Source organism: Eschrichtius robustus, chromosome 15 (assembly GCF_028021215.1).
Source record: "Eschrichtius robustus isolate mEscRob2 chromosome 15, mEscRob2.pri, whole genome shotgun sequence".
Taxonomy (NCBI): domain Eukaryota; kingdom Metazoa; phylum Chordata; class Mammalia; order Artiodactyla; family Eschrichtiidae; genus Eschrichtius; species Eschrichtius robustus.
In genome coordinates this window covers 40,803,349-40,817,318 of record NC_090838.1, presented here as the reverse complement: position 1 = coordinate 40,817,318, position 13,970 = coordinate 40,803,349, and the positions used below count along the sequence as shown (strand labels likewise).

Sequence of the window (13,970 nt, the reverse complement as noted above, 5' to 3'; positions counted from 1 at the left end):
TGTCTTTAGACATTTGCCAAACGCCCCTGGCGCGCGTGTGTGTTGGGGCAAGGGATGGGGGAGTCCCCACCTCACCCCACCATGGTTTTGAATCATTGTGCTAAAGTGAGAAGCACCTGAAGAGGTCTTATTCAACTCGGGATTCCCAAAATTTCACAGGTAGTATGATTAAAGTGTCTATTGAACTACATGATGATCAAACTGAGTAGAGAGCTGAATAGGAACAATGAACCAATGCAAAAAGGAAGCATGTATGTTAGTTAGCATGTACCACACCTAAACGTCACTTAAAAATCTCCATCCTAGAAAATGGGGAGGTGATGAGGTGCTATGAGTAGCAGAGGGAGTCAACATCCAGGTCCCAGATTTTGCAGACCTCCCAATCTCTCCTTTGAAAGGGCCATCCAGAGAAGCAAGACCAGAAGCTTACCTACATTAGTACAGCCCAACAATTCCATAGATTGTTCTACTGTTTGTTGTTAATTTGTTTTAACTTACTTATTAGAGAAAAATCAATCCTCAGCCCAGGGTCCATTAAAACAAAACAAAACAACCACCAAGGCAGCCTGAATTGAGATCTATGGGTTCCCATCCAGGACACCAGGTAAGAGTCCACAGGATAGAGGGAAGCCTACCAAACTCTTACAAGTAGGACAGCTTGGCCCTACCTGCAGCTTCCCTGCACCTGAACCAGACAAAACAAAACCAAAAAAAAACCCTTGGAATTCTGAAAGCTCATGTCCCACCTTCCTACCTTACTCCCACAAAAACAAACCAAAAATAACCAACAACAGCAAAAAACAAACAAAAAAAAAAAAAACAAAGACCCAAGGTAGAGGTTGATCTTGAACCTCAGTTCTGACTCAGCCCTCCCAGCTATTACCTTCAAGACAATTCTTAAACCTGGCTGTGCCTATAAACAGACTCCCTGGGGGAAGCTTTGCAAGGGCCAGATTTTATTAGTTTAAAAATCATCCTTTTGGGGAAAGTGAATGATGCCCCCTAGCAGGACACTAAAAAGCAAGCAACAGAGTTCCCAAAATCTCAATGGAAGTGTAGAGCCAAAAATCTTCACACACGGATCCCTTTGTCATTGGACCCAGCTCTCCCTTTGGAGAGCAACAATTCCTTGGATTTTTTTCTATATTATTCTTTTTTTTTTTACTTCAAAAGCAGTATGTCAGGGACTTCCCTGGTGGTGCAGTGGTTAACAATCCACCTGCCAGTGCAGGGGACACAGGTTCGAGCCCTAGTCCGGGAAGATCCCACATGCCGTGGAGCAGCTAAGCCCATGCACCCACAACTACTGAGCCTGTGCTCTAGAGGCCACGAGCCACAACTTCTGGGCCCGTGCGCCACAACTGCTGAAGCCCGCACGTCTACAGCCTGTGCTCTGCAGCAAGAGAGGCCACCACAATGAGAAGCACGTGCACTGCAATGAAGAGTAGCCCCTGCTAGCCGCAACTAGAGAAGGCCTGCGCGCAGCAATGAAGACAATATAGCAAAAAAAAAAAAAAAGGCAGTATGTCAGATTAATTCAGGGCTCCAGTTCTGCTCCTTTACCCACCTCTACTTCCCAAGCTCCTCAGTTTGGCTTCTTTTCATGTCTTGAAATGAGGCACAAAAGCTTTCTTTCCAAAATATAATCTCCCAGGTTGGCTGCACCAGACGGTGTCTTGGCCTTGTGTAATTTTGATCTTACACATGGAATTTTAAAGCCAGTTGAGTCATGGTGGTGGAGAGAGGCCCTGCTGCTCACTTCCAGACCCAAGAGGGCTGGCTCCACGGGAGCATATGTGTTCTGTTCTGGCAGCTCCCCTTGGTGTGTGAAAAATCACATTTAATGCAGATTTTAGCAAATTTTGCACCAGCTCTTTTTTTAAGAAGGCAATTAAAATAATCCCACCCACCAGTCAGGTGGGCTTCCTAACTCAGTGGGCAGCTTCTAGCAGCTTCTCCACATGGTCCTCATTTACTCTCAGCTTCTGCCTCCCAGGGAGATGCCACCCCGTCCCACCCAGCAAACCACTCACAGCTGCTCTCTGTGTGGCCCTGAACCACAGCTCTTTAATGCCACCTGAGCCAAATTCAGAAAAGTCCAATTTACAAGTAAAACTCAACTTTCAGAATGAAGGCTTTATCCTTTGCTGCTGTTAAATTTGTCCTTGACGCTGATAAAATGAGGTGACTCCTAGGTTCATAATTCTACCTCATGAGCATCAGCAGACAGCATTTCTGAGCCCACAGGGGTGGGGATGCCCTGGTACGACAGGGCAGGGTCCAACACAGTCCCCAGATTATCTGAATTGATCAACAGGACAAAGACCAGCAGACGCGAGTTCTAGCACCAGGTTCCTCTTTCCCTAATTTGCACTGTGGGCTCAGGACAGTGCTAAAACCTCTGTGCTGTCTGTAAAAGGGGCGTGATGATTCTTGCCCCTGAGTGGGGCTGACTGTGGTGAAGATAAACGAGACAGCAGGGCCAAAAATACTCGGAAATAAAGGTTTCCCATAACTACAAAGTATTATTGTAACAATCTGATGATGCAGAGAAGACCTGAAAAACCCGCAGCCCATATATGAGGTTGAACAGTAAATATCTATCATCCAAGGGGGAAGCCTGATGGAATAGTTTTGTTCCTGTGGGGTGTTAATTAGAGAAAATGACCCACTAGGTCTTCTCAACCTGGAAGGTGAATAAGTTAGAATCCCGAAATAGCAGAGCTCATTACTGCCTGGAGTCTGATATGCTAGTTTTTTCAGCCCAGGCTGAGCTGCCTCTCAAACATGCCACCTAATACCTGATTATACCCTGTTTTCTGTCATTCAATTGGGTCAGTCCTATCTGTCCAGCTAGAGCATCCAAGCCTATTCTGGGTCCTTTCGCCATTCCCCATCCCTAAACCTCCGGCTGGACACACAGAAAACCTTCAGGTCAGACTTGTTGACCACTCAGGAACTATAGACCGAAATGTATAGGACAATCTGCAGGATCCATAGACACCACCCGTGCCCGCCAAGAGTTTACAGTCTTCCAGCCATAGGAGAGAGGGACTAGTTCTCAGATGACTGCAGGGAAATGCAGAAGGTGATAAAAGCCAGATGATGGTTATAAACAAAGGCTGGTGAGAGTTTAGAGAAGGGAGCTATCCCTTCTAGCCAGAGTAACAAAGATACCTTGGTGGAGGTATTATTTGAGCTGTAGTTCTTTAAGCCTCACTCTCTACAGGGGCAACTGGGCTAACACGGTTAGCCCATAAGCTCCATCCTGGCCTTTGACACCAGCTTAGAGAGGCCACCAGCGAAGCACTATTCAAAGCCTTCTGCTCTCTCACTGACCACCAGGCACGTGCCCTGTCTGTGTTACGGATTATCAATGGAAGAGTGGATGACTTCCCCCTGGAAACCTTGGGTGGGTCTCTGATTAAGGCTTTTCTCATTTGCAAGCACCAGAAATCATCTCTGACAAATTTAATCATAAGAGATTAACTTAACAGAAGAATAAAGAGGTAGAAGGATGTGAGCAAGATCCAGAGAGAATATGGCGTTTTAGCAGCAAGAGGTCACAGAACTTTTCTGTAGATTCCACCTTTACAATGAATCAGCTCCAAAGATTCCCCCTATCTATTACAAGTTTAAATTCCTGAGAGAGAGAATCTGATGGCTCCACACCCTACTCCTGAGACAGAAGCACAGTCAATGAGATGCTTCCACCCTATTGCAACCAGCAGTGAGATGCTTCCAGAGAAGGGGCATTTTTGAACCAGGCAACCACACAAATCAGTGTCTACCAGAGCTGAGGACTTAGTGAAAAGTGAAGGTACACATGCCAGTAACTTCAGGCAATTCAAACCCATTCCATCAAATTAATTAAAAGTATGTAGTATATCAGTTGCAACCAGCTTTTACAGGCTCACGAAAAAAAATGTGTCTGCAAACAGAAGCTTGTAATGAAAGAGTCTCCTGGAGCATATCTGCAATGTTACTGCCCTGACAACATAATATTCTCTGCTTCTAAAAACTATTTTTGAGAAATCATTACACAAAATGCAGACCTTCCCTGGGGAGAATTCAACATGTAGTTTTATTTACCAGAGTTATTCTTGTCATGTTATATTATTGCTAGAAGAATTCTAGTTTGGGGGTAAAGATTGGGTTACTTTGCTTTGTGTCTTTAGAAAACTTTAAATGGGTTTTGGTTAAGTGCTAAGATGTGTTTACCATTTTCCTCTGAGGCTTTATATTTTTAATTTAGTTGTTGCACAAATGACTTGGAAAATCCATCATCCAGGGAATCTTCTTGAAAAATCTTGGTTTACATTATATCAATAATTCGTTAACTCCCCAAGCTTCTTGGGTGCTCTGGAAAGGCTGTCTTGGAGAAGAGTCACGCAAATTGCACTTTCCAATGGGAGAGTTCCAACTGACTGAACTTTTTTAAATCAATGAGCAAATGAGAATTCTGCAGAGTGGCTCCCTAGAGTTGAAATATTTAATGGAAGGTTGTTCTTTATCACTTCCTTATCATTTCCTTAAATTTCTTTATCACTTCCTTATCATTTCTTATCATTTCAGACAAGGTCTATAAGAGATACTTGAGCCCAACAGAAAGGTACCGAGGGGGAATGTCTACCCTCTCTCTCAGTTGTCCCATGTATAATCAGCAGACAATAAAGAGTTTGAGACAAGCCACAGGCATTTTGTAGACGTAAGGGTGTGACAAATAGAAGAGTCCATTCCAAAGTACTGAATCCACCCCACCCCATCCCCAGCAAGGAAGTAGAGTTGTCATGGGGCATAGCTGGGGTAGCTTGACTCCTTCATAGTAAGCAGCTGTGAATTTAAAGTGCTTATTGAGCTCTAATCTTGTACTAGATGCTGTATTAATATTACATAAACATTTTCTTATTTAATCTAAAAAATTTCTGCAGTGTAGTATCATCATCACTTTATACATGTGAAATGAACCCAGGCAATCTGGCTCCAGAGTCTATACTCTTCACTATCCCACTATGCTGCTTCCAGAGAGAAAGCACATGCAGTTGGTGATGGAGACACATTCCATAAAGTATATAGCGCCTGAGACAGACCTTTAACCAAGGGTAGAATAGAATCTGACCTGCAGAGAAGGGTGGATGTGCCAGATGGTAGAAACAGTGTGAATGAAGGCAGGAAAATGTGAGGTAAATTAAGGAGATACAGTAGTCTGATTTGTCTAGGGAGGCACTGTCCAGTAGAAATATAATGTTAGTCACAAGTATAATTTTAATTTTTAATAGCCACATTTTAAAAGGTTTTAAAAGGTGAAATTAAGTTTAATAAAATATTTTACGTAATCCAAATGTACAAAATATTATCATTTTGTTGGAAGGCAGAAATATTGAATAACATCCTCCAAACTTGAGACCGAAAAACAAAGCAGGCAACTCCATGAAGTGCAATTATGAAGCTTATTGAGGGCAACTTACACACAGGTGGGATCAGGCTGATGCGACATTCCACATTCGCAGTTGTACTCCATACCACAGGGTATGGAAAAGGGTATAGGGGGCTTTAAAGGGGCCAGAGCTAAAAATAAAACCTGACTGCTAGAGAGAAGCACGCCCACACCGGATGGAAACCAGGGGTTTTTCCTTCCTCTGGGGGTCTCATGACCATTAACCATCTGCATCAGCAAAAGGCATTCTTCTAGATTTCATTTCAGATGAAGACAAGGGTAAAAGTTGATAGGGAACTCATCTGGTCTGGGTGCATTCCTCGCAAGTAGGCTAAAGCTCAGTCATGCAGAAAGGGGAGAGAGTAGGACTGTGGGCCTAAGAGAGAGCTGAAAAAAATAGTCATTGTGGTTTAGCCACACCCATCTCAACATGTAATCAATATAATAATTGTTAATGAGATCATTTACATTATTTTTTCTTGCCAAGTCTTTGACATGTGGAATGTATTTTAAACTTACAGTGCATTTCAATTTGGACTGGACATATTTCAAGTGCTCAATGGCCATATGTGGCTAGTGGCTGCCTTTTTTGGACAGTGCAAGTTTAGTGTATTGGTTATATGAGGGGAAGAGTGGGTGATAGGACTGTCAAATAAAGTTCAAGCCTTTATTTCTGGGGCCTTGAATGCAAAGCTGAGATATTTGTAGATAAGTAGACTGGCCAAGGGGTGGCACAGAAGAATCTGAGTATAAGAGTGACATGGTGGGAGTTATCAGGAAGACTAATCTAGACTGGGCAGAGGAAACCCGGGATGGAGTACAGGGAAACCAGTTTGAGGACTATAGAGCAGTCGAGGTGAAGAAAAGAATGACCAAGGAGAGTGGCAGTGGAAAAGGAATAAAGGGGCTGTAAGCAAGAGACAGTCTGAAGGCAGAATCTACCAGAGACTGGGAGTTCAATGGTGGAACAGAGGAAACATTCATACAAGGCACCTGATAAAATTCTCAAAAAATAGTGCAGGAAAAAGAAAAAAAAACTGGGTAGTCATTAGTGCTGAGGAGGACAGGAAAGTAAGAAAAACACTCTGGTAGGCTCTGAAGCTTCATGGGAGAACAGGAATTTGAGCTGCACCTTTGAAGTTAAAGACCGTGAGCACATGCCCTCAAGAAGCTGGTGGCTCTATCAGAAGGTGAGGTTTTCGCAGAAGAACCAGAGGATTGCATAGTGAGGTGTATCAACAAACCCCCAAAGGAACACTACTGACGTGATTTGACTAATGTAGGACACAGCACTGGACCAGGAATGAAGTGACCTAAGTTCAAGTCCAGATCTGCTGCTGAATTGCCATGTGGTTTCAGGGAAGTCATTTTACTTTTCCTCACTTAAGATTCTTCATCGAAAGTGAGGGGTTGGACCAAACCACTTGCAAGCAGCCCTTTTAGTCTGATTCCCTGAGTCTAATACAGTAAATGCTTAAAGGAGTGTTCTAAAATTTTCTGATGTAAAACTTAACATCTTGGATGTCCATCTATACTGACTTCATATTTCAGTTAACATTGACGTCTGAGCTCCCTCTAGGTAAATGCTGAAGACAAGAGACCAATAAATGAAGACATACTCAATAATGAATTTACCAAATAGATCAATGCATTTGAAAGCGCAAAGATTTAAAATCGTTTGTAAAGGGGAAAGCCATTTTTATTTCACTCCAAGATGAAAGCAAGTTTATCATAATTACTGAGCAACTTTGAAAAGAACACAGGAATTCTTAAGCCTCTGTTCAATGTAGAACAAGGTCTTATGTAATAAATACAAAAACATTAACATTCTTTTGAATTTAAATAAGGTAATGTTTCCCTCCCCCCCCCCCCATTTCTATGAGTTCATTAGGCAAAAAATCTTTGACCATCCCTGGTTTCTGTCTTTTTGTCTCCCCCTGATTTTGTAGTGTTTTAAAATTCAGGGTGTGTAGCTCTAGCAATAAATTAATCATCTGTGAAAGATGGATGGATGTTTGTAGCTTTCTTAAATCAATAATATAGATGGCTTTTCTAAACCATTAGAGGGAAGTGAAAAAAATAATTCATTTCTGCCACTCTGGGCAGAAGAGGTAAAGGTTCCTGCAAGGCGAGCAAAGACCCCGCCCAGGCTTTGAGGACTCCAGATTAGTGCTCGGATTTCTTCCCTGGCTGTTGTCTTCCTCGGCCCCTGCTCAGCCTGTGGGCTTCAGAAGGTGGTCCTGCCCTGGAAATCCAAGCTCTTGAAAACCAAAGTGAGGTGGGGGAACCTACAGTTGTAATTGGCTTTAGGCAACACCTGTGTTTAAAAGTGTCAACTGAACCATATTTTCCATTTACCTAAGGAGTTTGCTATTTAAGGAACCTTTCATCAATCCTCCTGTAGCGCAAAGAACTCTTTGATAATGCAAATATCTCCCAGTGGATAGGTTTTTACAAGCAAGGATTTCTAAATCTCGGGTTCCCTTGAAGGGGGACAAAGAAACTCCTGACCCTGAAACTCTCCAGCTAACATTATTTTGAGGGTTAATTAACAAGCCAGTGAACTGGACAAACTGGCTTTGTCCAAGGTCATCTGTGTTATTAAACTTAGAAGAAAAAAAAATAAGAGAGGCCCAAGCCCCACCCTTGAGTACTCAAGAGACGTTAGGAACAATTAAGGAGGACCTGATAATGCGGCAACATCTTCTTCAAGGAGATTAGGTTTATCTGAATGCTATTTGTTTATCTGGTGCTGGGCTCTGACAGAAGGTGAGCTGGTGCCTTGACAATTGGGGCTGGCTAGGAAGGGGATTGAGTCAGGGCCCAGGAGAAAGAGTTGATGGAAAAGAGCTCTGAAAGTGGGATGGCCCTCCTGAGCAGTCCCACCATGAGGCAAAGCAAAAGGGCTGGGCCTTTATTCTACGCATTGACCAGTCACTGGATGCGGGCTGCAGAGGAGAGAAGACCTGATACTGGGTGAGGTGGCAATCTTAGGCTGAAGGTAATTCCAGAAGAGCAACTCTGCTGAGAGCTTCAGTTGCCCACTCTCCCAATAGCTGGGGGAATGAGTACCTCAGTCCTAAATGGTGATTTTGGCAGCCCACCAGCATCCACTAGAGGAACTAACCCAGCTGCACTGGGTAGCCCCAGCACAGGGTCCCCATCTATTCCAGGGGGCCCAGTTTGAAAGTCAAAACCAAGTAGTGAGAGATATTACATTGATCCTAACCAGATAGCAACTAGGACCTGTTCTGGGTCAGCAGTGTCTTCTAAGAGGGAAAAATACAGGATTCAGGATCTGGTGATTGACAAGAAGAGAAGGCAAAGGCTACACTCCTGGATGGACTCTGGGGAGACCAAGCAGGCTACAGGATAAGCAATCAAGGCCAAAACAAGTACCAATATGGGGCGGGGGCCGTGTAATTCAAGGTACTGCAGGCACACTCCTGCCCTCCAAATAGTGTTGGGTTTAGTGTAGACAATGCAGAAAGACACAGGACTTCACCAGGGTCATGACCAATCACAAGATCCGAGAACTAGGGTGAGTCCTTACTTCCAATCCTAAGGAGTAGAGACTGCTTCTATGTCAACTTTAACACATAACTGGAAGGTTTGGGGGACTTGCATGTGGGATTCATGAGTCGATGGAGTTTCCAGAACTGATGAAACTAAGGCAGCCTTTGTCATCCAATCTAAGTATTTGCTTCAACATCTCTGGTAAAGGCTCTTGAGCAAGGTAGAATTTGGCCATAATTCAGGTATCACCTGTGTTACATCAGCAATTAATTTAAAAATCAAAGTTTAAAACTATAAAAAGGACTCTGAAATGTAATTAATATAAGTAACTGCATGATTCCACACCATATACTTCCACAGCCATCTCACTCACTATTCAAAAGGCAGAGAGAACTCTCCACTCTGCAAGTTCAACTTCACATTTGCCCAGTAACCTTGGTTCTCTACCACCCATCTGAGATGCATAGTTTGGGAGTGTCACTCTCTTATGTTTCTTTGCTCCATGCATAGCTTTCATTCCCTTTGTTGACACTGGACAACAGAGCTGCTGGACTGTCCTTGCTTTTGGCCCCTTTTCCCTCAGTTCTCCTTGGCTTCTGCTCTTTATCAAATGATATTAACTAGACCTTTCCATAAGAGTTCCTAAAATTCACAAAATTCTTAGAATACATGTAGACCTAACTTTCAAAAAAAAAAAAGAAAGAAAGAAGGGAAGAGAAGGAACTCAATACATCAAAATGAAAATTTTATCTTCCCCATTTGTCTCTCAGGTACAGAGGGTTAAGTTGACCATACTTTTTCCTTCAAATAACATAATCATTGGGTCATTCAAAGTCCCCTCATTTTAGTTATTCATTTTATCCCCTCCTCCCACTTTCTCTCAACTCACCATAGGCAACCATGCTGATGTATGTTTATATGTTTTCTAATGGCTAATGTTTGGTGTGTATGTATTTTAATTCTGCAAGTAGTATCATGTATACATATCATTAATTTCTTAGTTGTTTCTCTTAACACCATGATTCTAAGATCCACACATGCTGCTCTGTGTACCTTTACACTCTTGCTCCTAACTGCTGACCTATTAGGTAGGTGTACATTTTAGCACTCCCTCACTCAGTAGTGGACACTCAGGTTGCCTTCAATACCCCTTGATGCCACAAGGCTGTGAAGAAAATCCTTGTGCAAGTTTCCTTGAGTATCAGTGTGCAAATTTCTCTGGGATATATACAGGAGTAGAACTGCAGGGTTATTGAGACAATTGTTCACGTTGCTAAGAGCTCCTGGCTTCATGGAAAGAATCACAGAAGCATCCATCAGAGAAGGGATCACCTTCAAAGGGAGTACATTCAAATGGTTATTAACAAATCATGGGCCACGTGAACATTTAAATACAGGAGACAGGCACTTGAATGCTTAGTGACTGCTGCCCACTGTGAGGAATCAGAAAGGAATACACAATATCTCTAAAATAAAAATATAAGTCAGTGGGGAAAACAGTTTGGGATTCATAGAAGCACGTTCTCCACATCACTGCATGAGAATACTTCTGTTGTGAAAAGCTTGGTGCACCTGTCTCACCCCACCTCTCTCCCCATTCTCTGACCCCCAGGCCTCTTTCTTGTCCCAGCCACACCCATAAAGCTACCTCCTGTTCCACTCAGTGCCTCTTTTATGGTAGGAACTCTATTTTCACTCTAATCACTGCTGCCTTTCCTGCTCTGAAGCATCAACATCAACTCTACAAAATTTCATCTTGCACCAGGGCTGTTCTGTAGTCACCAGGGACAGCCAGTGCATGATCTACAGCTTCTCTCACTTCTGTCCAACCTTTGCTCCTCATCCCTCATCCCTGCATCGATCAAAAACTCAGGCACCCTCCCTGGTCAAATCTGAGCCACACTGTTCTCCGGGGAGCCACACTGTGTTCCTTTTTTGGAGGAGGAGGGTGCCTGCTGAGAAGCTCCAGCTTCTGGGCTCCATTTACACAAATAAACAGCTCTGAAAGGTTCAGTTGAAGCTTTTATGTAAACACTCTCCAAAATATGTTCTGCACTGCATTATCCCCAGCAATAAAGATTCTGGAATCAGAATTTGGCTGTCAGTTTTATTGATGTTGCATGAGGTACAGTAGAATACAGCTTTCTCTTCTGGAAATTTATTAACTTGGCAGTGCAGACAGCAATAAAACTGTGTTTTTAATCAGTAAGCCAAGAAGACATGATTCCAGAAGAAATATAGGAAGGAAACATGCCATCATAAGAAGATTTCTCCCCCTACAGTCCCTGTTCTTCTCGGATGCCCTGTTAAATAAGTTTGGGTACTGAAGGATGTACTTGGTGGGACTGTCTTCAGGAATAAAATCAGAGGAGCAAGTTTGGATTACTTGTTCTAGGTTATAGCATCTCTAAGAGATAGTTGAGTGAAAGCATTTTTCTTCAATGAAATTTCTTTGCATTAGCCCTAGAGAGAAACTGCTGGTAAGCTGCTTTGCAGGAGGAATAGCAAGAGTGTGACATGCCTCTTCTCAAGAGAAACAAGGTTCCAATTCATGTCCCTTCACCTTGCTCACTGAGAGAGAGTGAGTGACCTGGTATATACCCGAAGGAAACGAAAGCACTATCTCTAAGAGACATCTGCATCCCATGTTCATTGCAGCATTACTCATAATAGTCAAGATAAGGAAACAACCTAAAGTCACTTGACAGATGAATGGATGGAGAAAATTTGGTATATATATATATATATATATATATATATATATACATATATATATACATATATATATACACATATATATATACGTATATATATACGTATATATATACGTATATATATATATATATATATATATATATATATATATATATACACGACAGAATATTTTTCAGATGTAAAAAGAAGAAAATTTGCCATTTGCAACAACCTGGATGAAAGTGGACGGCATTATGCTAAGTGAAATAAGCCAGAGAAAGACAAATACTATATGGTATCATTTCTCTGTGGAACCTCGAAAAAAAGCCAATTTCACAGAAATAGAGAATAGAATGGTGGTTGCCAGTGGCTGGGGGTAAGGGAAAATGGGGAGATACAGGTCAAAGGGTACAAACCTTCACTTATAAGAAGAATAGGTTCTGAGGATCTAATGTACAGCATGGTGGCGATAGTTAAGAATTTTGCATTGTATATTTGAAAGTTGCTGAGTAGATCTTGAGCACCCTTACCACAAAAAAAAAAAGTTAACTACTTGAGGTGACAGATGTGTCAACTATCTTGATATTGATAATCATTCCACCATGTAGGTATATATCTAATCATCATGTTGTACACTTTAAATATATACAATTATATTTGTCAATTATCCCTCAATAAAGTTGGGAAAAAAATTTAAAAAGAGAGAGAGTGGGTTAGGAATCATATACTTCAGGCCAGTATTGCACAGTAAAGAACATTTGGAGACTGTCTGCTTGGTCATGTTACCTTGTCCAGGTTACTTAATCTCTTGTGATCAAGTTTCTTCTGCTATCGAAGGGAAATACCCACCTCACGCCATTGTTGAGTGGATAAAATAAGGTTACAGGTGGGTGAGCATAGTTCACACAGCACGTTACAAGCATGTTACAAGTCCCTCCTGGGACTGTAAGACATCTCACTGATGTGAATATGCTCATCATGGCGGAGGTGCTCTCCCCCAGCAGCTAAGCCAGTCTCTGCTGCATAGACACACGAAAAACAAGGCAGCATCTCCCACTTCTATTCGCCATATTCTTGATATTCACATCCCTCCTGAAATGTCCTGGTCCACTCCCCTCTTCTCTTCCAGTCCTTGAGCCAAATCCTTGAATCACTGTACATGCTTGATAAATACTGGTTGAACATTCATCTACGCCTTGCAGATGCTTTCTCCTCAGTTATCTTAACCCCAGTTTCCTTTATCATCCTATTCTGGTTTTGCTCTTGCTGAGTAGTCACTCTTTGCTCAACTTTTATGTAACGCATAACTTTTACCTCAGTTCAAGAACACTCAGATTGTTCTTCTGGATATAAGTAAGTGCCTGAAGGAATCTCTATAGATACTCCCCACAAAAGGCATGAGATGTCCGTTGGATTTAACCATAGGAGCAAAGTGGTCTGGTTGGGATAATATTAAAATAGGCTTCCTGGGGAAGGTGGTAAAGATCAAAATAGGAACATGTTCTTAGTGAATCTTCCCTTCTCTTGCCTGCCTGGTTTTCAACTGTACTTTCACCATCTGTTTCTCCACTCTACCCAAGATAGCTTCTTTTCCATCCTCCCAACAAGCCTATAAGTCCACTCTAAAACTGTGTGTTAACTATTTACTTGGTGACAAGCCCTATCCTTTATACAGGTTATCTTGATTAATCATCATAACAACCCTGTGAAATAGAAATTACTATTTCAATTTTATAGATGAAGAAACTGAAACAGAGGACTTAAATAATATGCTCAGGGTCCTATAGCCAGGTAGTAGGAGAGTGGGGATTTGAACCTGGTTGGGTCTGAACCCAAAGTTCACTATCTTAAAAACAAAATTACACACTCTTTGATAAAGACCAAGAATGAGTCATGGCACCTCTCTTTATTGCTATAAGTTAGAACTTTCAACCTGAATCTAGCTATTTGGAACTCTGTAGTCACACACACACATTTTATTCAAGAATTTAAAAGGCACCCAATCTTAAATCTTAAGCTCTTGGCTCTCCTTTTTTCTTTTCTAGATCACTCACCTATCTCCCTATCAAAGTAATCCCATCTCAAGCTTTCAGAGGACTTAATGAGGTCATTAAAATGTAAGTAAGATACTGCATATCAAAAGACATTTATAATTGGAATAAATTTTTCCCTCAGAGAACACATAGTTGAAAGGGGATAATTTTTCTAGGAGAGAAATTGTGTTTAGGAAACCCTAGTATTTTTATCTTTAAAGTACAAATAATACCCAGAGGGACCTTTGAAGAAAAGGTATGATTTTCAAGGGTTATTAAAATCCAGATAA

General features: G+C 41.9%; 1 protein-coding gene across 1 annotated transcript in view; it reads left to right on the top strand.

The window, feature by feature from the left end:
* The window catches only part of LHCGR (luteinizing hormone/choriogonadotropin receptor), a 61,666-nt gene that overhangs the window by 4,999 nt on the left and 42,697 nt on the right, over nucleotides 1-13,970 (top strand). The window contains exon 2 of the mRNA XM_068564083.1: nucleotides 13,693-13,764. Coding sequence (XP_068420184.1) covers nucleotides 13,693-13,764 — 72 coding nt within the window. The remainder of the gene's footprint in view (nucleotides 1-13,692; nucleotides 13,765-13,970) is intronic.